Below are 26,481 nucleotides of genomic sequence, written 5' to 3'. Positions count from 1 at the left end.
AACCCCGCACATACATCCAGATCCAACCGCTTATCCATCTCATCCCCCGACCGAACGGTTCTGATCATCGGCGGTGGCGAATGTCTCGCTTGCATGCTTGGAGAAGCACGAGAAGACGCACGCCGCAGCCACAGATGGCATCACAACACACACATTATGTTGCTATTATATTGTGTTCTGCCACGTCGATATCCAATCTAATCCATGTACATTCAAATCAGACCGCTTATCCGCTGCATCCCACGATCGGACGGCCTAGATCAGCAGCGTCCTTCGGTATGTTTGCTTGTCTCCTCATAACTTGAGGAAGCATACAAGAGAAAGAGAAAGAAACACCGCGGCCACACGGATGGTATCACAGACACAACACGCACTCTCTGTTGCGTTTTCCCATCCGCCGCGGTGGGTTTGGTTCGTATTTCCTGCCTTCTCTGTTTCCCCAACCCATTCTCTCATCTCTGTATCGTCTCGCGCTCCCCTCCTTCGCTCGCTCCCCCCGCTCCGCTGCCTAGGGTTTGCGCCGAGCAGATCCGGCCGGCGGCGCCGCCGCCGGACGAGCTGACCGGCCCCGCCGTCCGTCCGTCCCCGCACGGGGCCGCAGCCCGACCGCCCCGACACCGGCCGCGATCCGATCCGTGAGCGCCTCCCTTCCGTTTCCCCAAACTTCCTCCCTCCCCGATCTAATCCATCCTCCGTCGCCGAATCCAGCGCTGCCGCCGAGGGAGGATGTCTCCACCGCCGGCGTCACCCGCGCTGTCGGCGCAGAAGCTGACGACCAACGACGCCCTGGCCTACCTCAAGGCCGTCAAGGACAAGTTCCACGACAACCGCGCCAAGTACGACGAGTTCCTCGAGGTCATGCGCGACTTCAAGAGCGCCAGGTCTGTATCCCTCCGTCCCCATCTCCCTCGCCGCATCTCAATCGCTCCATTCCGGCTGGGATTCCGGCCGGGATTCGGGGTTTCGCCGGAACGGGAAACCGAAGGAAACATGTTCGCCGATTTGAGTTTTCCCCTTTCCTTACCCGTGGGTGCGGTGCTTCCAGGATCGACACGGCGGGCGTCATCATCCGGGTGAAGACGCTCTTCAGCGGCTACCCGGAGCTCATCCTCGGCTTCAACGCCTTCCTGCCCAAGGGCTTCGCCATCAAGCTCCAGGACATCGACGGCACCGGCGACAAGAAGCAGCCCGTCGACTTCATGGAGGCCATCAACTTCGTCAACAAGATCAAGGCCAGGTTCCAGGCCCAGGACCACGTCTACAAGGCATTCCTCGCCATCCTCAACATGTACCGCATGCACAACAAGTCCATACAGGACGTATACCAGGAGGTACCTCATCTTCTTCTTCTTCTCCTTTTACCTGTAGAAAGAAAAGCATTTCCTGATTTATCTAGATATGTGGTGCTTGTGTGCATATGATGCTAACATGGATGGGATTGATCTAGGTTGCCACGCTGTTCCACGACCACCCCGACCTGCTCGAGGAGTTCAAGCATTTCTTGCCTGATACGTCCAACGCTCCGCAAGTGCTGGCCGCTCCTAAAGCCGTCTCCGCCAAACAGGAAGCCCCGGCCGTGCCTTCTGCCAGTGCCAGGAATGTGCAGAGCATCAAGGTAAATATGGACATGGACCACTGATATGGTTTCCTGTCTTCATTTCTGTATTTTTATAGTTAGTGCATAGCAGGGACAATTTCTTTTCCTTATATGTGAACCAGCAACATTTACTCTATTGAAATTAATGAAATGTACCGATGATGGAGTTGAGTTCTTACATTGGCTTTTGGATCACTGTGTATTACTCCCTCCGTTCCAAATTACTTGACCCATATTTATCTAGACACGAATGTATCTAGACACTAAACAAGTATAGATACATCCGTATTTAGACAAATTCAAGTCAACTAATTTGGAACAGAGGGAGTAGTTGGCATTGGCTCCTCCATGGCTTGACTTGACAGTTGTAGATGTAAAATAATCCGGCATATACATTTGGACTTCAATGCTGTAATACTCCCTCCGTCCCAAAATAAGTGTCTCAACTTTGACACTTACTTTGGGACTGAGGGAGTCCTTCACTGGCCACAGAACTTCTATGCTGACCTTTTGTTTTCTCCATCTCCAGAGAGAGAGGCCTCAGCCATCAACTGCTGAGCGTGACAGCAGTGTTGATCGCCCTGATCTCGAGCATGACCCTGACAGAAAGCGTGTCGACAAGGAAAAGGATCGTAAGATCGACCGGGACAGAAAAGATCATGACAAGGATGCTGAGTTTGAAAGCAAAGATTTGGACGGAGGGCTACGCAAGCGCAAAGCTTTCTCAAAGAAGCTGGAGGGTGACACACACCAAGGGGCGGCAAGCATCTCTGCTTCGTCGTACAATGATAATGATGCACTGAAAAGTGAGTCCCTGACCATGTTGATAATAGGACTGAGATGTCTTTTCGTGTGGATACTTGTGCAGCATGGCATCATCAGTGCCTTGTAGATCTCCAGTTTCTATTAATTTTAGAATTTATCAGTGACTTGCGTATGGCCCTGTTAGCTTCAGAATTTATCTTGTGCTTTTATTCAGCTTAGCATACAGCCTCGATATCCACTTTAATAATGCCCTACACAGTCCTTCCTCTTGGATTTATAGATTCATTTCTATCATTCAAAATCAGGTACATACACCCAAGAGTTCCTTTTCTGTGAGAAAGTCAAGGAGAAGCTAGAGCCTGAAGCTTACCAGGAGTTTTTGAAATGCCTTCACATATACAGCCAGGAAATAATTACAAGAAGTGAATTGAAAAATCTGGTAAGTTAGACCGATTTGTTATAAAGATAAATTATGAATCTTAGCTAATGATATCTGTAAAGAGTTTGTGAGATACCCTACCCAACCACTAGATAAACCTACTGTTGTGTTTCTGAACATGGATAGCCTTGCTTATTTTCAGGTACATGACATACTTCAGCGCTACCCAGAGCTTATGACTGGATTTAGCGAGTTCTTGGAACATTGTGAAAACATAGGTAGACCACATATATTTATTCACTTGTGAATTTATGTTTGCTGAATGCACTTTCTGTTTTATTATGTTCTCCCCCATTTCTAAAGAGTTCCTTTACTCTGTAGATGGTTTTCTGGATGGAGTCATCAATAAAAGTAAGCGATCCCTTACCCTGTAGTTTAAAGTTTCATTGCTTCTACTCTTTATAGGGATTCTTTATAGTAGTTCTTTTTTTAAATGAAGGGCAAACATCACGAACAGTCAAGGCATTGGAAAAAGAGAGAGATAAAGGGCGTGCAGGGGAGGACAGGGAAAGAGATGCTGAAAAACTGAGCGAAAAGGAACGAGAAAAGCTTGATAAAGTGTCTGTGCTCAATTCTAAGGAAGCCACTACCCACAAAGCTGCTGCGTTCTCTTCTACCAAAGAAAAGTACCTATGCAAGCCAATATCAGAGCTTGACCTCTCAAACTGTCAGCGGTGCACTCCCAGTTACCGACTTTTGCCTAAAAATGTAAGCTGGTTCAACTCAATGTACTATCGTCTTTTTTTACTCCCTGTCATTTCTGTCTGACAATTCTTTCCACAATATCTCACACTTCCTTTCTTTTTGCAGTACCCCGTCCCTGCTTCAAGTTGCAGAACTGACCTTGGAATCTCTGTGCTCAATGATCACTGGGTATCAGTTACCTCAGGAAGCGAGGATTATTCATTTAAACACATGCGGAAGAATCAGTATGAAGAAAGCTTGTTTAGATGCGAAGATGACAGGTTCTGTAATATGTTTCATACTTCGATTGCATCTTACTGTGGGCACCAGCAAAGCATACAATAGTACATATTAGCAAAGTGCCCAATTTATAGTTTCACAATCCATTTGTTTTCTTTTATAATAACATGCTTCTCGTTTCATTAGGAAAATCAAAGCGGCACTTGAACAACGTAACTCTGCAATAAATGAAAATAACTTACATCGGTGCCCTTCTTAGCCCTTGAGTGCATCAACAGGAAAAAAGGACCCACCCTACCAGCAACTCTAGGACCATAACCTTAGACTGGGTACAATCTTGTTCAGTTCAGCAAAACTTTCATGCATCTTCATTTCCTTACCAAGCATCCAACATTAACTGTTGCTGCACCATCATGATGCTTGGTGCCATCTGTTCTCCAAATGGCAAACCACAGGAGCCCCCATCCTTTTGCCCTGTATAGACTCCATTGGAACCCCATTGAAGAATTCGGTTCCGGTTCTCTTTCGTTTTCATGTTAGCCCAAAGGTTAATCTAGTGATGCATGACTACAACTGTCAACTCTCTGGAATCATGATGCACTTAACTTTGAAAATAGACATTAATAACAGCAGCAACAACAAAGCCTTTCTGTCCCAAACAAGTTGGGTAGGCTAGAGTTGAAAACAGGCATTGATCCTTTCTGAATTGTCATGCACCCACAATTCTTAGGAAAATGAAAAGCCACTGACTACAAGAACAGAGTCCATCACAGTAGGAAGTTAGAAAGTACAATTGTCCACAGCCCAAATATGTATAGCCGTAGAATACTGAAGAAATAACTGATCGACAGTAACCATAAAGCAAGAAAAGACGTAAAAATACTCTTCCATAATTTGTATGCGTTAGAGATTTCATTTCAATCATAAATAAGATGCTTTTGCTTGACCAGAACCTGTTCTTAATCATAAATAATATGTCCTTAACAGTTATATCACACTTTGTGTTTCTTTTTCTGCATTGTGTCACCCATTAACCAGGGTAGCATTGTGTGCACAGCTTATCTTGCCATTTAAGTTGCCCGTGGATGATAATTAATTAGTTACTCTTTGTGAAATGTACTTTTCAGGTTTGAGTTGGACATGCTGCTGGAATCAGTTAATGTGGCGATTAAGCGTGTTGAGGAGTTGATAGAAAAAATGCAAGAAAATTCAATCAAACCAGACAGCCCTATACGCATCGATGAACATTTGACCTGTAAGTATCTGCCAGCATGTATGGTAGTTCTTTGCTGCATGGCTTTTGAGTGCTCTTCTATGGTTGAAAAGAACATGCATATCATTTAACTCTTTGTGCTTTTGACAGCTCTGAATTTGAGGTGCATAGAGCGGTTATATGGTGACCATGGCCTTGATGTCATGGATGTTCTTCGTAAAAATGCGAGTGTGGCATTACCAGTTATTTTAACTAGGCTTAAGCAAAAGCAGGAGGAATGGTCAAGGTGCAGGTCAGATTTTAACAAGGTTTGGGCTGAAATATATGCCAAGAATTATCACAAGTCCCTTGACCATCGCAGTTTCTATTTCAAACAACAAGATTCGAAGAATCTGAGCACAAGAGGTATGCATTTATGATACTGCAACTGAAATCATCAGGCTGGGTCACAATGCGAGTACGATAGGTAGTATCATGCATGCCAACTATGCATTTTAGCTTATGTGGCACACAATTAAATGAGGAAGGAGGGTTGATACCATACTATGATACTGTATTGTATTAAATGATGTACTAGTGTGTGTCTTGCATGGCAATAAATGAGACTGCTATGAACCAAGTTATGATACTATGATACCAAGTTATGATACTGTGATACCAAGTCTTGCATGGCAATAAATGAGGCTACTATGATACCAAGTTATGATACTATGTATTGTGGAGGTAGTATCATACACTAGTATCATATGCATGATGCTAGTATATGATACTTCCCATTGCTTCAAATCTGTATTTTTTAAACTACCCCCTCCCCCCATGTGCAGCTCTATTGTCTGAGATCAAAGAAATTAATGAGAAGAAAAGGAAGGAGGATGATGTGCTTCTTGCCATTGCTGCTGGGAATAGGCGGCCAATAGTTCCCAATATGTCATTTGAGTATGTAGATTCAGAAATTCATGAAGATGTTTATCAGATCATCAAGTACTCTTGTGGAGAGGTCTGCAGCTCTCCAGATCAAGTTGACAAAGTGATGAGAACCTGGACGACATTTGTGGAACCTATTTTGGGAGTTCAACCCCGAACTCCTGCCGTTGAAGATGTAGGTGTGGTAAAATCGAAGAGCCGAACCCCCACGACTGGTCTTGCAAGTGTAGGGGAAAGTAATAATGTAATACCAAACGGCGCAGTCACTGTTAAGCAAGCCAATGGAGATGAAAGCATTCCGAAGGAACAAGCACAATCTTCTCGTGGTTTATTGGCGAATGGAGTTTCAGAAGATGCTCAAAATGGTTTCCATGATGCTGATCGAACTGTCCGCAGAGGTGAGGGGCCATCTAACACTTCATTACATCAGACAGAACAGAATCAGCGGAGAACAAATATGGAGCTTACATCAGGTTTGTGCTGTCCTCTGTTAAATATGTGAGGGTGCCTTTTAAGTTACATTTTAGCGTAGCTAATTTGTTACGACTGTCTTAGCCAATTCTAATTGGTTTAATTTGCCTTTCAGGTACTAATTCTTCTAGAGGTAATTTCTCTGGAAGTGAGGCTGTTGTTGAAGCTATGGGTGGCAATGAAACAATTCCATCTATAGGGGTATGATCATTCTTAAACTGGGTTTACTTACTAGTAATTGTTATGCTTGTATGTTCGCTTTCATGCCTTTAGTTACATTGTGTCTTTTAGTTTATTCGTATTGGTGGCAATGTTGTTGATGCCAAGTGTAATCGTACATTGTCGACTAAAAACCATGAAATTAGTAAGAACCTGTCTAGTTTTACATGTGCGATGTGATATGAGCACAACCTCGAACGGCCGCTGATTTGTCTTGATCTTTTACAATGCAACATCCTCCGAAATCCACCATTAAAATCTCCCAATTACGCGAGCAGCACACGTAACCTGAAGATGGGGTAACGACAACCAACAAGAAATCCCTCGACCTATGTTTTTGAGGTGTCCTGCCTTAGACGCTTAGGTGGCACTTAGGCGATAAGGCGCCCGGACAGCGCCTTACAAATATGCCCGCCTTAGGCGTCCGCCTTAGTCGCTTAGGCGCCACCTAGGCGCTAGAGCGGGTGGTGCTCGCCTTAGGTCCGCCTTATAAACAATGCCCTCGACACACGAGGTATCTCCCGCCATAGTAGAACGTAACCAGCATGCAACCCGCCGGTGATGGACCTCGATCCAATAGCTACAAACCTCTTGATGTACGCATGAGAATCATCTCGCCAAAGTAAAATCTTGAATTAGAAAGTTCCACAAAGATAGATAAATTGGACACCCAGAGGGCCGCTTCATTGTGGATGTCTAAAGCTCAAAATTCAATCTAACTATAGCCAGCCCGTTTTATAGGTGACACACCTGGTCGTTCCAAACCGAGTCACGAGTCCCAAGCAAACACGTAAACAAACCTGATATAGACTCCTATTCAAACTAACAAAAGATTTTATGCGGCTACCTTGATCACTAGCAACCGAATTAGACTTAGTACGTGACAAAGGACTATGGAACGATGCAAAGGAAGAAAACATAACGTAGCTAGCTTTCCTTATTTCTTGCCATGGATTTGAACACAACCTGTTTGGGGGAGTCCTGAATTTTGGTCTGATCTCCTTTTGTGGTGGAGGCATTTGGAGCAACATATAACCAACTAAAACCAATGTTCAAAAAAGCGGATAGCGTAAGCGAAGCGGAAGGCCACGGCTTAGAGCAATGAACGCTTTAGCGCAGCTTAACTGCGCTTAAGCGTTTTTGAAATTGGCTAGAATTTGACAGAAGCACAGGAAAATAGGGAACATGGCACATGGGTAATTGAATAGCATCTAAAATACAGTTCACACCATAGCGAATACACATCAGGTTCACATGGCAAGCAAAGGGCAGCCCGGTGCATATAGCTCCCGCTTGCGTAGGGTCCGGGGAAGGGTCCGGCCACTTTGGGTGTATTGTACGCAGCCTTTCCCTACATTTCTGCAAGAGGCTGTTTCCAGGACTCGAACCCGTGACCTCTTGGTCACAAGGCAACAGCTTTACCGCTGCGCCAAGGCTCCCTTCCTCACATGGCAAGCAAAATAACAACTAAAATGCAGTTTAGTTCAAATAGTCATAACCTAATAGAGATCATGTGGCCAGAATTTTGCCAGAATATGAAGGAAGTTCCCATACAGAGCCTAATAATAAGATAAATGGCATATTGCCATAATTGCGCACGCAGACAAGCAAAAGTAGTTCAAAAACAGCCAAATTTTTAAAAGAACGTTTAATATACCGCTTAGGGCAAAAGCGAAGCGGTTTGCCATTGCTCAGTGCTTAAGCACGCTTTCCTGAACAGACTAAAACTTGTCGCATTAAATTACCGTGGTCAAAGTCCCTTTCCTTTTGTGTAGCACATGAAATAGCTTGAAGTATTTTTGGACGTGAAAGAATAGCTTTGGCACCGATGGTCGGGTTGCTATCTCGCACGTTCGTTCTACCGCTCGCTGAGTGTTGTTTCCCCTTTTGGCAAATCAGAACGAGAGAGCCTCACTGGTCCCCACCGGTTAAATTCAGGGGGGGGGGATTAGGAGGAGGTGGTGGGCCAGTGTTGCTTACATGCGGTAAATTAACAGGGAGGGATTGAGAATAGTGGAGGTGGTGGGCCCATGAGTTTGCATGCGAGCGCAAGGGATACAAGCTAGTGGGGCCAGGTGGTACATGGGACAGCTAGCCTCCCGTGCATGCCTCCTGGTGTTTACTAGCTGGTTACGCGGTGGGCCTCTCCCATGAAAGGAAACTGAAAGGAGACAGGGCGCTCTGGGCGCTGTCCGAGCCGGCGTTGCAACGCCCACGTGCGAAGGAGCAATTTCGGATGGTCACATCACCATGCATATGCCCCTTATCCTAAAATAGATTTCAAGAAACTTATGCTTTGCTTATGTTAATTTGTATTCTTTTTTCACAGAGAGGAGAAGCTGGGAGGCCAGGATCTGTGCCTCAGAAGAATTCAAAGGTTGAAAGAGAAGAGGGAGAATTATCTCCTAATGGGGATTTTGAAGAGGAGAATTTTGGGCCTCTAGGAAATGCAGCTGTAGACGGAGCTTCGAAGCCGAAAGAAGTTTCTGCTGGTAGAACTAGAGCAGCTGAGTTTGCTGGAGAGAATGACGCTGATGCGGATGATGAAGGTGACGAAAGTGCCCAGAGATCTACAGAAAGTGAAAATGCATCTGAGGCTGGCGAGGACGCTTCTGGTAGTGAATCTGGTGACGGCGAGGAGTGTTCTCGGGAAGACAACGAGGACGAGGAGGATGCTGATCATGATGATCCTGATGCTAAGGTTGAAAGTGAGGGTGAGGCAGAGGGAAACACAGGCGCACATGATGCCGATGGAGGGATGTCACTACCCTTTTCAGAGCGTTTGCATAATACAGTTAGACCACTCGCCAAGCATGTCCCCACAGCATTGCAGGATCATGGTGGGAAATTTTCACGCATATTTTATGGAAATGATTCATTTTATGTTCTGTTCAGGCTACACCAGGTTAGTTGTTTGAATACATACATGCCTATATAGTCAACACCCCTTTTGACATGTTCTTTGTCTATATAGCCAACACCCCTTGGCTAACTTGCACTGATCTGCAGATCTTATACGAGAGGCTACTATCAGCCAAGACAAACTCTTCTACAGCTGAAAAGAAGTGGAGAACTTCCAAGGATACGAGCTCCCCACACCAATACTCAAAGTAACATTGCATAGCTACTCTGCTCCATTGGGATGTTTCACCGTGATGGATAACTAATGTGCTGTTAGTGCAGGTTTATGGGTGCACTTTATAACTTGATTGATGGCTCTTCTGACAACACCAAATTCGAGGACGACTGCCGTTCAATCATCGGGACTCAGTCCTATGTTCTTTTTACATTAGATAAGCTGATATACAAAGTTGTGAAGCAGGCAAGTTGCCTTAATGATTGCATCTATTATATTGGAAACATAGTTCTGTTATATTAGGAAGTGCTTACAGTATCATTTTCATGTCTGTCTTCAGCTTCAAGCAATAGCAGCTGATGAAATGGATAACAAGCTCCTCCAGCTTTATATATATGAGAAGTCCAGGTCTCCTGGAAGGTTCTTTGATCTAGTTTACCATGAAAATGCTCGGGTTCTTCTCCATGACGAGAGCATATATCGATTTGAACGGGTTAGTTTCTTTACAACACATTCATGTTTCAGTGATTTGCGTAGTTACTTTCATTTTGCTGTGCCGTGTTACCAGGCAATGTTTCTCTTAAGAAACCTCCTTTCTATACAAACTTGCTCACTAATCAGCCGGATAAATCCCCCAAAAATTCGAGTAACACCTTGAGAGGGGCAGGGGCTTCCTGCATTTCATATAGCAGAAGAGAATTGCCTGGTTAATTGGGAAAAACCGGGCAAAAACCAGATAATTCCCAATTTGTGAGAGAAGCTGTGACACTTTTCAGACACCTGATGTTCAGCCCCTTGATAATAAATCATGTCAACTGTTAGATGTTTGTTTATATAATGAAGTTTCCCAGGGTCAACAGATAGAGGGATACATCTGCAGAGGATTATTCGTGTTGTACCAAACCACTCACTCACTCTTCCTGCTGTAATTTGCAGCGCTCAAATCCTACGAGATTATCTGTTCAGCTCATGGAGTATGGGCATGAAAAGCCTGAAGTAACTGCAGTCTCAATTGATCCAAACTTTTCGTCATATCTTCATGACGAGTACTTGTCGAGTATTTCGGATTCAAAGGTGTCTGAAGATGTGTTCCTTGAGAGGTGAGTATTTTTCTGGCATCGCACCGTGGCTCTCATGATCTTCATCTTGTTCTTTTCATGGGTTAACCTCATCTCATTTTCCCCAGGAATAAGCGGAAACGCGGGAGCAGCAATGGTCCTCAAGCTTCCTTAGCGGTCATGGATGGTTTCAAGGTCGCGAATGGCCTTGAATGCAAGATAACCTGCAAATCCTCAAAGGTAATATACGTATATCTTGGTGGGAAGGAGCATTGTGCCCGCCAGTACCATAGTGATGTGACATTGAATCTACTTCGTTTATACCACCGAAAGAAACTCTTGGCTGATGGTGATGCTGCTTTGGCCATTGGCCATGTGACATATTTTGCTACATTTTTACTAATTAGTCAAGTATGGTGTCATATTTGCAGGTTTCATATGTCCTTGATACAGAAGACTTTTTATTCCGTATGAGGAACAGGAGGAGAATCTCATCTGGTGCAACCGCCGCACCTGGCAAGGCCGATTTTGTCAAGGCAGCTGATGTCGTGAAAGCACAGCGGTTTCATAAATTTCTTCTTTCTAGGTCCTAGGGCCATGCTGGCAGATTCTGGTAATTTGTCTAGCTTACAGCGACATATGCATTGTTAAACACACACACACACACACACACACACACACACACACACCTAGATTATCGTCTATCAGATCTAATCCGAAGCCCTTGATGTTTTCTCTCTTGTTTGCAGCCATGGTATCATCTAATCCAGAGACGACGCCGACGTGCTTTCAACAAATGTGGTGGGTGGGAAGCTAAAGCTGCTTTCCAACCTTTTTGTGCCGAGAGGGACCGCTGGAGCTGGTAAATACCAACCAACCAAAGCATGTAGGCAGTCTTCTTGTTAAGTTGTTACCCGATGGGATGCGATGTCGCTGCTGCTGCTGGGAATGTGTATATTATTAATGTTATGTATACCCAGAAGAGAATGTGACGTCGTGTTATCCATGAGGGAGGGAGGTTATTGTTATTAATCTTGCCGGTGGTCTGATCAACTGATCATTGTTAGTTGTTACTGTCCATATGTTTTTTGTTTGTTGTTGTCCTGTCTCGCTGTTACATTTGCTCTCGTGGTGAAGCAAATGCAGACTTGATTCAAATCTGGACATTGCTATATTTGTTGGTGATGCCAGCCATCTGTGTTAATTGGATTGCGTTCCTAGTGGTTCTGGATCGTCATATGATTAATTTTGCTGTAACTTTGATCATCAATTCATACACAATATTTACTTGCAATAGATCATCAAAGCAAAATATATCTTTCCATCCATCCATCAAGCAATCAGCTTCTGAGGGAACAATTTTGGATTCAGTTTCAGTTTCGGCCCTGAGAGGAAAAATGCGGGTGGGCATTTTTGCCATTTCATACTTGTAGCTGCAGCAATATGTCCCTTTTGTGAGATTGTGTCTTTCTCTTAGTAAACTGTGCATATCATTAATCGACAATTAAACACACGTGGCAACAACTAAAGAAACTAGGAGCTGACAGATGACCTGAAAACTAACAGCAAAGTGGAGGAGATTGACCATAGTTTAATCTCTCTAGCAGATCAGGCCAATGTAGTACTAGTACAAGTGGAATTTGATTAACATTTAAAGTTGGGACCAAAAACACCCATCCCCTCCTGCGTCGCCCTCGTCCCCACCCTCCACTCCCATCCTCCTAGAGGGCGTGGCTGTGCGAAACCCGACCGGCGGCAGCAGGGATTTTTGGCATTATCTCGCAAGGCTATAAGTGGAAGGAGTGCCTTCTACTTGTCATGCCGGGGGTGGTGTGTCGTGAGGTGGTTGGGTGGCGGTGTCTGGGGCAGCGATGCCGGGACGACAACCCCAGATAGTGGTCCACACGGTTGGCTCTCCGACCGACATCATAGCGGCAGTGGTGGCTTACACTCTTGGTTGTGTGGGCGGCGAGGGTGGCTCAAGCACGTTCTATGTCGTTGAGAAAATGTTCATGAATTTTAAAAAATATGGAATTGAAAAAGATATTTGCAGATTTTAAAATTGATAGCAATTTCCATAAATTTTCGCAAATTTTTAAAAAATTGCTAATTCCGAAAATGTTCATGAATTTTAAAAAGTAATCTCGAATTCCATAAATCTTCAAACTTTTAAAAATGTCCAATAGTTCAAAATATGTTCAAAGAATTAACTTTTTTCTTGATTTCAAAAGATGATTATTAATTAAAAAATCTGAAAATTTGGACAAATATTCATAATTTCAAAAAACAAGTTTGAGAATTCAAAATTGTTCATGAATTCAAAAATTGTTCGAGAATACAAAAAGAGAAAAATATTTACAAATATGAGACATTGTTCATGAAATTGAAAAATCTTCACAATTTTTTAAAATGAAAGTATAATTGTAAGTTAAAAAAATCATCAACTTGAAAAGGTATTCATGAATTAGAAAATTTTAAAAAGAAAGAAAACGAAAAAGTGAAGATGAAAAAAGATACCAAACTAAAAAAACCCGAAAGAAAACACTAAAAAAAACCGATGGTATGGTTCTATATAACCTTTCCAAAAAAACGATGGTTTGCGTTACCAGGCTAACCGTCGACCTCTGCGGGAAATAGGCTCGCTGCCAACCCGCGTCCATAAAGGAAAATTCTATATGACGCACGTCAAACTGTCGAGGGTTCGCACAGGATTCGGAGCAAGCGACGCGATCTGGGCCAGCCCGTTAGCGGTTTCTATAGCTATGGTTTTCTCCGGTTTTTCTTTTTTCCTGTCATTTTTTGTGGCTAGTTTTCATTCAGTTTTTTTCATTTTTCTTTTCTGTTTCTTTTTTCTTTTCATTTTCGTTTTTATCTTCTCTGTTTCTTTCTTCTTTCTTATTTTCTTTCCTTTTTCTGTTTCTTTTTTCAAAAATCTGCAAAGTTGAAAAACGTAGAGAATTCAAAATTGTTTGAAAAATCGAAATATGTTTGGGGTTTTAAAAAAATTATGTTTTCAAAAGAAGTTCACAAATTTGAATAAGTGTTTGTGTTTCAAAAAATGTCCTCCAATTAAAAAAATGTTTGTGTTTTAAAATGTTTATAAACTTGAATTTTTTCAGATTTTCAAAAAATGTTCGCGTTTAAACAATATTTGTAAATTTCAAAAAATAAGCACAATGTGCCAGGATTCAAAAAATATACGTGTTATTTTATTTTTTGGATATGGGGATGCCAAATGATACTTATGAATTTCTATATATACGTGTTATATGAACTTGTGGATATTTGGATATCATATAAACTCCTGGTTTCTCCAGTTAAAAAATAAAATAAAAAGTTTGTCGAGCTCCAAACTCGGCAACGGTATCAAGTGGCACCACCTTTGTGGCTCCTGTCTTTCTCAAGTTAAAAAAAAAATAAAAAGTTTGCCGAGCTCTGAACACGGCATAAGGGGTCATGTTGGTGATTTCTGCTGGAAATGTTTGTCGTGCTCCTCAGCGGAGTCAATTGCAAGAAACCACCACATTCGTGGCTAGATTTGCAGGAAACTACCAAGTCGTTAATCTGTTGCAAAAAACACCATAAAATCTCTTAACCCGTTGCAAAAAGCACTGAACAGCCGTTTAGCCTCGTTTGATCTCTTTTCCGACAGGTGGGCCCCGAAAACGCTGACGTGGCATGACGGACAGGCAAACGGCGCTGTTAGGAACAAAACGCTCAAGACGCCGCATCGGTCGGTCCTTGTCAGACAGTCCCCCCCGCGCCCCTGTCCTCTCTTTCGCCCCGCTCCCCTCTCCTCTCACGCCCCTGCTCGCTGCCGGTGATGGCCACCTCGCGTGGCGGTGATGATGGCGGTGGCGGTGGTGCTGGCGATGCATTTGGTGGCAGTGGTGCTCCTGCAGATCCAACAGAGGTTTGCGGCAGTTCAAACCCATCTCAGGCTCCGCCTCTTCCATAGCCGCCGTCGCCGTCTTACTGTGTTGAGTACGCGCCGGCGAGGGCGTTCGCCAAGGCCATGAAGGAAGATCCAGAGGGGAGCCATCACTACGCATCCTCCTTCGGCGGTGTCTCGTAAGTTTTCTCTTTCCGTACCCGGATTTGGTTTCTAGGGTTAGGGTTCTAAGTGTTTGTGATTCTAGTGTTATAGGATTATTGTTGTAGGTTGTTTATGTGGTCAGACATGTAAGTGAAGTGTTTATGTAGTTCTAGGGTTCTAAGTGTATGTAGTAGGCACCTAAACATTAACTGAAATTACTGAATGTTAAACTCAATTTGAACCTACTCAATTACATGAAATTACTGAATGTTAAACTCAATTTCAACCTACTCAATTACTGAATTTACAATCGAATATTTAAATGAAAATGTTACTGAATTTATAACTGAATCCTGTACTGAATTGTTAAGTGAACAAATTACTTTAACTGTATTTTGGACTGAAACTTTAACTGAAACTGTAATTTTAACTTAAACTATATTTTAACTGAAACTTTAGTTAAATCTTTAAGTGAAACATTAACTGAATTGTTTGTACTAACATAATATATAACTGAATCTTTAACTTTTAACTGAATTTTTAACTGAAACTGTAATTTTAACTTAAACTGTATTTTTAACTGAAACTTTAGTTAAATCTTTAAGTGAAACATTAACTGAATTGTTTGTACTAACTAAATATATAACTGAATCTTTAACTTTTAACTGAATTTTTAACTGAAACTGTAATTTTAATTAAACTATATTTTTAACTGAAACTTTAGTTAAATCTTTAAGTGAAACATTAACTGAATTGTTTCTACTAACTGAATATATAATTGAATCTTTAACTTTTAACTAAATTTTTAACTAAAACTATATTTTTAATTGAATCTTTAACTTTTAACTGAATTGTTTACTTGAACTGAATTGCTTTACTTGAACTGTATATTGAATGATGAAGTGTGGGAAGTCAGATTCCATTTCCATGACAGAGATAATCTTGAAAGAAGCCTAAATATGGATGATATCACATTTTACAATCTGATTGCACTAATAGAGCTTGAAGGTTATGGGATGATAGACTTTATGTATTATTTCAGAGATCCAGGTGTTGGGGTTTCAGGTATGGAAGAATTGATAGATGATGATAAGGTGGAGGAAATGTTGGATGACCTAGTTATCAAAGGTCAGAAGGTGGTGAACATAACAGTCATCAGAAGTGATGCTCCAAGACCTAGTGATTTGAACATTGGACCAGTTTGTGAGGAGCAGGTTCCATTATCTGAAATAGGTGTGCCAGTGGTGTATGAGATAGATACATCAGGAGTACTGTTTCCTAGCCCAACAAAGCCACAACCAGTGCTAGTGCAAGTCATTAACACATAGGAGAGTTCATTTTTAAAGCAGAAGTGTGCACCAGTACCCGAATTTGCAATGGAGATTGGTGAAGAGAGGCATGAGTATTTCATGGAGCAAGACCAAGATCAAGAGAAAATTGAGCAACTAATGGAGCAGAAGAGGAATGAAGAGATTGAGAAGTTCAGGAAAAAGGGGAAAGAAAAAGAGAAATACAAGCCAGCTAAAAGAAAACTTCCAGAGCTAATGGCTGAAGATTTCACTGATAGTGACAGTGACACAGAGTTACTAACAGATGAGGATATAATTGCTAGGCTTGAGGCATTGAAGAAGCATAGAGATGATCCACTTCATCATATTGAAGGGGACACTGATGTGGATGAGCCATATGAAGCAGATGAGGAGGAGGAGGAGGAGGAGGAGGAGGAGGAAGGGAGCAACATAGGAGGAAGTAGCAGAGGAAGTAAAAGAAAGGGGCCAACTACAAGATCTCATGCTAGTTTGGATGAGATTATTGAGGAAGATTGGTTTCCTGCATCTGGTGAGGAGAGCAACCCTGGTGAGCTAAGTCAGGAGGATAATGATGGGGCTCAAATACCATGTGTGAAGCTTCTAACTGATAGGAAGAGCAGGGCTAAAAAGAAGAAGCCTAGAGTTTGGTATGATGAGCAAAGGGAGAACCCAGAAGAGCAATTTATGAAGAAGCTTTGTTTCCTAGATGTGACCCAGTTCAGGAGGGCACTTCTTAATTTTCACATCTCACAAAATAGGAACCATGCCTTCCACAGGAACTGTCCAGACAGGATTATAGCTGTCTGCAAATTTGAGAATTGTCCATTTTTCATTGCAGCTTCTCAGATAACACATGAGAAGACATTATGTATAAAGAAACTGAACTTGCACCACAACTGCCCAGTAGTAGGAGAGAGCACAAAAGTTACTGCTAAGTGGTTGGCACATGAATGTGAGCAATAGTTGAGGACAGACCCCAACACACCTGTCCAGACTATAATTTCAAACTTGAAGCAAAAGCATGGAATAGAGGTATCTATACATATGGACTATAGGGCAAGAAAGCTAGCCAAAAATGTAGTCCTAGGAGATCAGAAGGCACAATATCATAGGATAAGGGATTACCTAGAAGCTGTGCTAGAAACCAATCCAGAAAGTAGATGCATTGTCACAACAAAGCATCTGAAACTACATCCAAGCAAAAACCCAAGATTCCATGGCTTGTTCATCTGCCTCAATGCTTGCAGACCATTCATAGGTATGTGCACACCTACTAATTAACTAGTGACTCTACATTTATATGTGCACACCCACTAATTTGTTGGTAATCTACTTGTGATCTTGTATGATAGGTGTGGATGGTTGCTTCATAAAGTTGACCACAGGGCAACAAATCTTGGCTGGCACTGGAAGAGATGGAAACAATAACATATTTCCCATTGCTTTTGCAATAGTGGACAAGTGAAACACAGCAAGCTGGTCTTGGTTTCTTACTCAATTAAAATATGCCATTGGTGGTGAGTCAGGCAAGTTTGGCTACTACACTATTATATCTGACAGGCAAAAGGTACTACTATCTCTACTCCAATCATTGCTTGCATTGCTTATTATTTGTCTTTGTTTATTAATTTCATACATGGCATTGTTGTAGTATTCTCAAACTGTAGTTCATTCAAACATGGCCTTCTTACAGCCATAAACAATGTATTCCCCAATTGCAAACAAAGATTCTGCCTTAGACATATTTATCAGAACTTTCAAACAGCTGGTTTTAGAGGGGGAGAGTTGAAGAAATACATGTATCAGGCAAGTTATTCCTATACTGAGCATGGTTATGTAACCACAATGGAAGACATGAAAAAGGAGTGTGAGCCAGCTTGGAAATGGCTATCTAGGATACCAAAACATACATGGGCTAGGCATGCCATGGGCAACAATTGCAAAACTGACTTGGTAGTTAACAATATAAGTGAAGTTTTTAACAAGATGATACTTGATGTCAGCGCCAAACCCATTAGAACTATGGTAGATGAGATCAGGACAAAGTTGTTAGTGAAGTTCAATGCAAATAGGACAAACACTGAGACTGCTAAGTGGCAGATATGCCCAACATATGCTGAGAAGCTAGAGGAAGCAAAACATCATTCTAGGTTTTGTCAGTCTATCAAAGTTGGACCCGATCTCTTCCATGTGACAAGTGGAGAAAGCACATATGCAGTTAACTTGTTGCATCATACATGTGGTTGTAGGAAGTGGGACATGTGTGGAGTACCTTGTTGGAAATATGCCCTAGAGGCAATAATAAATTAGTTATTATTATATTTCCTTGTTCATGATAATCGTTTATTATCCATGCTAGAATTGTATTGATATGAAACTCAGATACATGTGTGGATACATAGACAACACCATGTCCCTAGTAAGCCTCTAGTTGACTAGCTCGTTGATCAATAGATGGTTATGGTTTCCTGACCATGGACATTGGATGTCATTGATAACGGGATCACATCATTAGGAGAATGATGTGATGGACAAGACCCAATCCTAAGCCTAGCACAAGGATCGTGTAGTTCGTTCGCTAAAGCTTTTCTAATGTCAAGTATCATTTCCTTAGACCATGAGATTGTGCAACTCCCGGATACCGTAGGAATACTTTGGGTGTGCCAAACGTCACAACGTAACTGGGTGACTATAAAGGTGCACTACGGGTATCTCCGAAAGTGTCTGTTGGGTTGGCATGAATCGAGACTGGGATTTGTCACTCCGTGTGACGGAGAGGTATCTCTGGGCCCACTCCGTAGGACATCATCATAATGTGCACAATGTGATCAAGGAGTTGATCACGGGATGATGTGTTACGGAACGAGTAAAAAGACTTGCCGGTAACGAGATTGAACAAGGTATCGGGATACCGACGATCGAATCTCGGGCAAGTATCGTACCGCTAGACAAAGGGAATTGTATACGGGATTGATTAAGTCCTTGACATCGTGGTTCATCCGATGAGATCATCGTGGAACATGTGGGAGCCAACATGGGTATCCAGATCCCGCTGTTGGTTATTGACCGGAGAGTCGTCTCGGTCATGTCTGCATGTCTCCCGAACCCGTAGGGTCTACACACTTAAGGTTTGGTGACGCTAGGGTTATAGAGATATTAGTATGCGGTAACCCGAAAGTTGTTCGGAGTCCTGGATGAGATCCCGGACGTCACGAGGAGTTCCGGAATGGTCCGGAGGTAAAGAATTATATATAGGAAGTGCTATTTCGGGCATCAGGACAAGTTTCGGGGTCATCGGTATTGTACCGGGACCATCGGAAGGGTCCCGGGGGTCCACCGGATGGGGCCACATGCCCCGGCTGCCACATGGGCTGTAGGGGGTGCGCCTTGGCCTACATGGGCCAAGGGCACCAGCCCCTAGAGGCCCATGCGCCAAAGGGACAAGAGGAGGGGAGAGTCCTAAAGGGGGAAGGCACCTTCGAGGTGCCTTGGGGAGGATGGACTCCTCCCCCCCTTGGCCGCACCCTTCCTTGGAGGAAGGGGCAAGGCTGCGCCCTCCCCCTCTCCCTTGGCCCTATATATAGTGGGGGGGGGGGAGGGCAACCATACCTAAGCCCTGGCGCCTCCCTCTCCCTCCCATGACACACCTTCCTCCTCCCGCAGCGCTTGGCGAAGCCCTGTTGGAATCCCGCTACTTCCACCACCACGCCGTCGTGCTGCTGGATCTCCATCAACCTCTCCTTCCCCCTTGCTGGATCAAGAAGGAGGAGACATCGCTGCTCTGTACGTGTGTTGAACGCGGAGGTGCCGTCCATTCGGCGCTAGGATCATCGGTGATTTGGATCACGACGAGTACGCCTCCATCAACCCCGTTCTCTTGAACGCTTCCGCGCGCGATCTACAAGGGTATGTAGATCCACTCCTCCCTCGTTGCTAGATGACTCCATAGATAGATCTTGGTGACACGTAGGAAAATTTTGAATTTGTGCTACGTTCCCCAACAGTGGCATCATGAGCTAGGTCTATGCGTAGTTTCTATGCACGAGTAGAACACAAAGTAGTTGTGGGCGTTGATTTTGTTCAATATGCTTACCGTTACTAGTCCAATCTTGATTCGGTGGCATTGTGGGATGAAGCAGCCCGGACCGACCTTACACGTACTCTTACGTGAGACTGGTTCCACCGACTGACATGCACTAGTTGCATAAGGTGGCTAGCGGGTGTCTGTCTCTCCCACTTTAGTCGGATCGGATTCGATGAAAAGGGTCCTTATGAAGGGTAAATAGCAATTGGCATATCACGTTGTGGTCTTTGCGTAGGTAAGAAACGTTCTTGCTAGAAACCCATAGCAGCCACGTAAAATATGCAAACAACAATTAGAGGACGTCTAACTTGTTTTTGCAGGGTATGCTATGTGATGTGATATGGCCAAAAGGATGTGATGAATGATATATGTGATGTATGAGCTTGATCATGTTCTTGTAATAGGAATCACGACTTGCATGTCGATGAGTATGACAACCGGCAGGAGCCATAGGAGTTGTCTTTATTTATTTATGACCTGCATGTCAACATAAACGTCATGTAATTACTTTACTTTATTGCTAACCGGTAGCCATAGAAGTAGAAGTAATAGTTGGTGAGACAACTTCATGAAGACACGATGATGGAGATCATGATGATGGAGATCATGGTGTCATGCCGGTGACGATGATGATCATGGAGCCCCGAAGATGGAGATCAAAAGGAGCAAAGTGATGATGGACATATCATGTCACTATTTGATTGCATGTGATGTTTATCATGTTTATACATCTTATTTGCTTAGAACGATAGTAGTAAATAAGATGATCCCTCACTAAAATTTCAAGAAGGTGTTCCCCCTAACTGTGCACCGTTGCGAAAGTTCGTCGTTTCGAAGCACCACGTGATGATCGGGTGTGATAGATTCTAACGTTCACATACAACAGGTGTAAGACAGATTTACACACGCAAAACACTTAGGTTGACTTGACGAGCCTAGCATGTACATACATGGCCTCGGAACACAAGAGACCGAAAGGTCGAGCATGAGTCGTATGGTAGATACGATCAACATGAAGATGTTCACCGATGTTGACTAGTCCGTCTCACGTGATGATCAGACACGGCCTAGTTGACTCGGATCATGTAATCACTTAGATGACTAGAGGGATGTCTATCTGAGTGGGAGTTCATAAGATGAACTTAATTATCCTGAACATAGTCAAAAGGTCTTCGCAAATTATGTCGTAGCTCGCGCTTCAGTTCTACTGTTTAGTTATGTTCCTAGAGAAATTTTAGTTGAAAGTTGATAGTAGCAATTATGCGGACTAGGTCCGTAAACTGAGGATTGTCCTCATTGCTTCATAGAAGGCTTATGTCCTTAATGCACCGCTCAGTGTGCTGAACCTCGAACGTTGTCTATGGATGTTGCGAACATCTGACATACACATTTTGATAACTACGTGATAGTTCAGTTAAACGGCTTAGAGTTGAGGCACCAAAGACGTTTTGAAACGTCGCAAAACATATGAGATGTTTCGAGGGCTGAAATTGGGATTTCAGGCTCGTGCCCACGTCAAGAGGTATGAGACCTCCGACGATTTTCTTAGCCTGCAAACTAAGGAGAAAAGCTCAATTGTTGAGCTTGTGCTCAGATTGTCTGAGTACAACAATCGCTTGAATCGAGTGGGAGTTGATCTTACAGATGAAATAGTGATGGTTCTCCGAAGTCATTACCACCAAGCTGCTTGAGCTTCGTGATGAACTATAATATATCAGGGACATATATGATGATCCTTGAGATATCCGCGATGTTTGACACCACAAAAGTAGAGATCAAGAAGGAGCATCAATTGTTGATGGTTGGTGAAACCATTAGTTTCAAGAAGGGCAAGGGCAAGAAGGGAAACTTCATGAAACGGAAATTCAGCTGCTGCTCTAGTGAAGAAACCCAAGGTTGAACCCAAACCCGAGACTAAGTGCTTCTGTGATAAGGGGAACAGCCACTTTAGCAGAATTACCCTAGATACTTGGTAGATGAGAAGGCTGGCAAGGTCGATAGAAGTATATTGTATATACATTGTGTTGATGTGTACTTTACTAGTACTCCTAGTAGCACCAGGGTATTAGATACCGGTTCGGTTGCTAAGTGTTAGTAACTCGAAATAAAAGCTACGGAATAAACGGAGACTAGCTAAAGGTGAGCTGACGATATGTGTTGGAAGTGTTTCCAATGTTGATATGATCAAGCATCGCACGCTCCCTCTACCATCGAGATTGGTGTTTGCGTTGAGCATAGACATGATTGGATTATGTCTATCGCAATACGGTTATTCATTTAAGGAGAATAATGGTTACTCTGTTTATTTGAATAATACCTTCAATGGTCTTGCACCTAAAATGAATGGTTCATTGAATCTCGATCATAGTGATACACATGTTCATGCCAAAAGATATAAGATAGTAATGATAGTACCACCTACTTGTGGCACTGCCACGTAAGTCATATCGGTATAAAATGCATGAAGAAGCTCCATATTGATGGATCTTTGGGCTCACTCGTTTTTGAAAGGATTGAGACATGCGAACCATGTTTGTTGGTAGATATGCATGAAGAAACTCTATACAGATGGATCGTTTGGACTCACTTGATTTTGAATCACTTGAGACATGCAAATCGTACCACATGGGCAAGATGACTGAAAGCCTCGGTTTCAGTAAAATGGAACTAGAAAGCAACTTGTTGGAAGTAATGCATTTTGATGTGTGCAGTCCAATGAGTGCTGAGGCGTGTAGTGGATATCGTTATGTTCTTACTTCATAGATGATTTGAGTAGATGTTGAGTATATTTACTTGATGAATCACGAGTCTGAATTATTGAAAGGTTCAAGTAATTTCAGGGTGAAGTTGAAAGATCATCGTGACAAGAGGATAAAATATCTATGATATGATCATAGAGATGAATATCTGAATTACGAGTTTGGCACAGAATTAAGACATTGTGGAAATTGTTTCACAACTAATACAGCCTGGAACACCATAGTGTGATGGTGTGTCCGAACATCATAACTGCACCCTATTGGATATGATGCATACCACGATGTCTCTTATCGAATTACCACGATAGTTTATGGGTTAGGCATTAGAGACAACCGCATTCACTTTAAATAGGGCACCACGTAATTCCGATGAGATGACACCGTATGAACTATGGTTTAGAGAAACCTAAGCTGTCATTTCTTAAAAGTTTGGAGCTGCGACACTTATGTGAAAAAGTTTCAGGCTGATAAGCTCGAACCCAAAGCGGATAAATGCATCTTCATAGGACACCCAAAACAGTTGGGTATACCTCCTGTCTCAGATCCGAAAGCAATAAGGGATTGTTTCTAGAATCGGGTCCTTTCTCGAGGAAAAGTTTCTCTCGAAGGAATTGAGTGGGAGGATGGTGGAGACTTGATGAGGTTATTGAACCGTCACTTCAACTAGTGTATAGCAGGGCACAAAGAATTGTTCCTGTGGCACCTACACCAATTGAAGTGGAAGCTTATGATAGTGATCATGAAACTTCAAATCAAGTCACTACCAAACCTCATGGGATGACAAGGATGCGTACTACTTCAGAGTGGTACATGATCCTGTCTTGTAAGTCATGTTGCTAGACAACAATGAACCTACGAGCTATGGAGAAGCGATGGTGGGCCCGGATTCCGATAAATGGCTCGAGGCCATAAAATCCGAGAGAGGATCCATGTATGGAAACAAAGTGTAGACTTTGACAGAACAACTCGATGGTCGTGAGGCTGTTGAGTACAGATGGATTTTAAAAGGAAGACGAACAATGATGGTAAGTATCACCATTAAGAAAGCTCGACTTGTCGTCAAGATGTTTTCCGACAAGTTCAAGGAGTTGACTACGATGAGACTTTCTCACTCGTAGCGATGTTAAGAGTCTATTGGAATTATATTAGCGATTACTGCATTATTTATGAAATCTTGCAGATAGGATGTCAAAACATTGTTTCCTCGACGATTTTCTTGAGGAAAGGTTGTATGTGATACAACCGGAAGGTTTTGTCAATCCTGAAAGATGCTAATAAGTATGCAAAGCTCCAGCTATCCTTCTAAGGACTGGAGTAAGCATCTCGGAGTTGGAATGTACGCTTTGATGAGATGATCAAAGATTTTGGGTTTATACAAAGTTTATGAGAAACTTGCATTTCCAAAGAAGTGAGTGGGAGCACTATAGAATTTCTGATGAGTATATGTTGTTGACATATTATGGATCAGAAATGATGTAGAATTTCTGGAAAGCATATAGGGTTATTTGAAAAGTGTTTTTCAATGGAAAACCTGGATTAGGCTATTTGAGTGTTGAGCATTAAGATCTATAAGGATAGATCAAAACGCTTAATAGTACTTTCAAATGAGCACATACCTTGACATGATCTTGAAGGTATTCAAGATGGATCAGTCAAAGAAGGAGTTCTTGCCTGAGATGTAAGGTATGAAGTTAAGACTTAAAGCTCGACCACGGCAAAATAAAGAGAAAGGACGAAGGTCGTCCCCTATGCTTAAGACATAGGCCCTACAGTATGCTATGCTGTGTACCGCACCTGAAATGTGCCTTGCCATGAGTCAGTCAAGGGGTACAAGAGTGATCCAAGAATGGATCACAAGACAGTGGTCAAAGTTATTCTTAGTAACTAGTGGACTAAGGAATTTTCTCGATTATGGAGGTGGTAAAAGAGTTCGTCGTAAAGGGTTACGCCGATGCAAACTTTGACACTAATCCAGATTATTCTGAGTAGTAAACTGGATTCGTATAGTAGAACAGTTATTTGGAATAGCTCCAAATGTAGCGTAGTAGTTGCATCTACAAGATGACATAGAGATTTGTGAAGTACATACGGATCTGAAAGATTCAGACCCGTTGACTATAACATCTCTCACAAGCATAACATGATCAAACCCAGAACTCATCGAGTGTTAATCACATGGTAATGTGAACTAGATTATTGACTCTAGTAAACTCTTGGGTGTTAGTCACATGGGGATGTGACCTTGAGTGTTAATCACATATCGATGTGAACTGGATTATTGACTCTAGTGCAAGTGGGAGACTGTTGGAAATATGCCCTAGAGGCAATAATAAATTAGTTATTATTATATTTCCTTCATCATGATAATCGTTTATTATCCATGCTAGAATTGTATTGATAGGAAACTCAGATACATGTGTGGATACATAGACAACACCATGTCCCTAGTAAGCCTCTAGTTGACTAGCTCGTTGATCAATAGATGGTTATGGTTTCCTGACCATGGACATTGGATGTCATTGATAATGGGATCACATCATTAGGAGAATGATGTGATGGACAAGACCCAATACTAAGCCTAGCACAAGGATCGTGTAGTTCGTTCGCTAAAGCTTTTCTAATGTCAAGTATCATTTCCTTAGACCATGAGATTGTGCAACTCCCGGATACCGTAGGAATACTTTGGGTGTGCCAAACGTCACAACGTAACTGGGTGACTATAAAGGTGCACTACGGGTATCTCCAAAAGTGTCTGTTGGGTTGGCACGAATCGAGACTGGGATTTGTCACTCCGTGTGACGGAGAGGTATCTCTGGGCCCACTCGGTAGGACATCATCATAATGTGCACAATGTGATCAAGGAGTTGATCACGGGATGATGTGTTATGGAACGAGTAAAGAGACTTGCCGGTAACGAGATTGAACAAGGTATCGGGATACCGACGATCGAATCTCGGGCAAGTATCGTACCGCTAGACAAAGGGAATTGTATACGGGATTGATTAAGTCCTTGACATCGTGGTTCATCCGATGAGATCATCGTGGAACATGTGGGAGCCAACATGGGTATCCAGATCCCGCTGTTGGTTATTGACCGGAGAGTCGTCTCGGTCATGTCTGCATGTCTCCCGAACCCGTAGGGTCTACACACTTAAGGTTTGGTGACGCTAGGGTTATAGAGATATTAGTATGCGGTAACCCGAAAGTTGTTCGGAGTCCCGGATGAGATCCCGGACGTCACGACGAGTTCCAGAATGGTCCGGAGGTAAAGAATTATATATAGGAAGTGCTATTTCGGGCATCGAGACAAGTTTCGGGGTCATCGGTATTGTACCGGGACCACCGGAAGGGTCCCGGGGGTCCACCGGGTGGGGCCACCTGCCCCGGGGGCCACATGGGCTGTAGGGGGTGCGCCTTGGCCTACATGGGCCAAGGGCACCAGCCCCTAGAGGCCCATGCGCCAAAGGGACAAGAGGAGGGGAGAGTCCTAAAGGGGGAAGGCACCTCCGAGGTGCCTTGGGGAGGATGGACTCCTCCCCCCTTGGCCGCACCCTTCCTTGGAGGAAGGGGCAAGGCTGTGCCCTCCCCCTCTACCTTGGCCCTATA

At 43.1% G+C, this 26,481-nt stretch overlaps 1 protein-coding gene across 1 annotated transcript; it reads left to right on the top strand.

The window, feature by feature from the left end:
- The first annotated feature begins 409 nt into the window (after positions 1-409).
- On the top strand, positions 410-11,899 carry LOC119357418 (paired amphipathic helix protein Sin3-like 4). The gene is made up of 22 exons (XM_037624382.1): positions 410-635; positions 709-881; positions 1,046-1,331; positions 1,448-1,615; positions 2,127-2,403; positions 2,668-2,801; positions 2,944-3,019; positions 3,123-3,152; positions 3,241-3,509; positions 3,612-3,766; positions 4,853-4,980; positions 5,089-5,343; positions 5,763-6,335; positions 6,449-6,534; positions 8,882-9,457; positions 9,562-9,662; positions 9,736-9,874; positions 9,969-10,121; positions 10,565-10,728; positions 10,815-10,926; positions 11,118-11,299; positions 11,436-11,899. The coding sequence occupies exons 2-21, from the start codon at positions 727-729 to the stop codon at positions 11,277-11,279; spliced, it is 3,999 nt and encodes a 1,332-aa protein (XP_037480279.1). The 5' UTR covers positions 410-635; positions 709-726; the 3' UTR covers positions 11,280-11,299; positions 11,436-11,899.
- The last annotated feature ends 14,582 nt before the right edge of the window (positions 11,900-26,481 follow it).

The sequence above is a fragment of the Triticum dicoccoides genome, chromosome 1A, assembly GCF_002162155.2.
Source record: "Triticum dicoccoides isolate Atlit2015 ecotype Zavitan chromosome 1A, WEW_v2.0, whole genome shotgun sequence".
Taxonomy (NCBI): Eukaryota; Viridiplantae; Streptophyta; class Magnoliopsida; order Poales; family Poaceae; genus Triticum; species Triticum dicoccoides.
The sequence above is the reverse complement of the archived record's forward strand: the minus strand, read 5'-3'. Positions and strand labels throughout refer to the sequence as shown.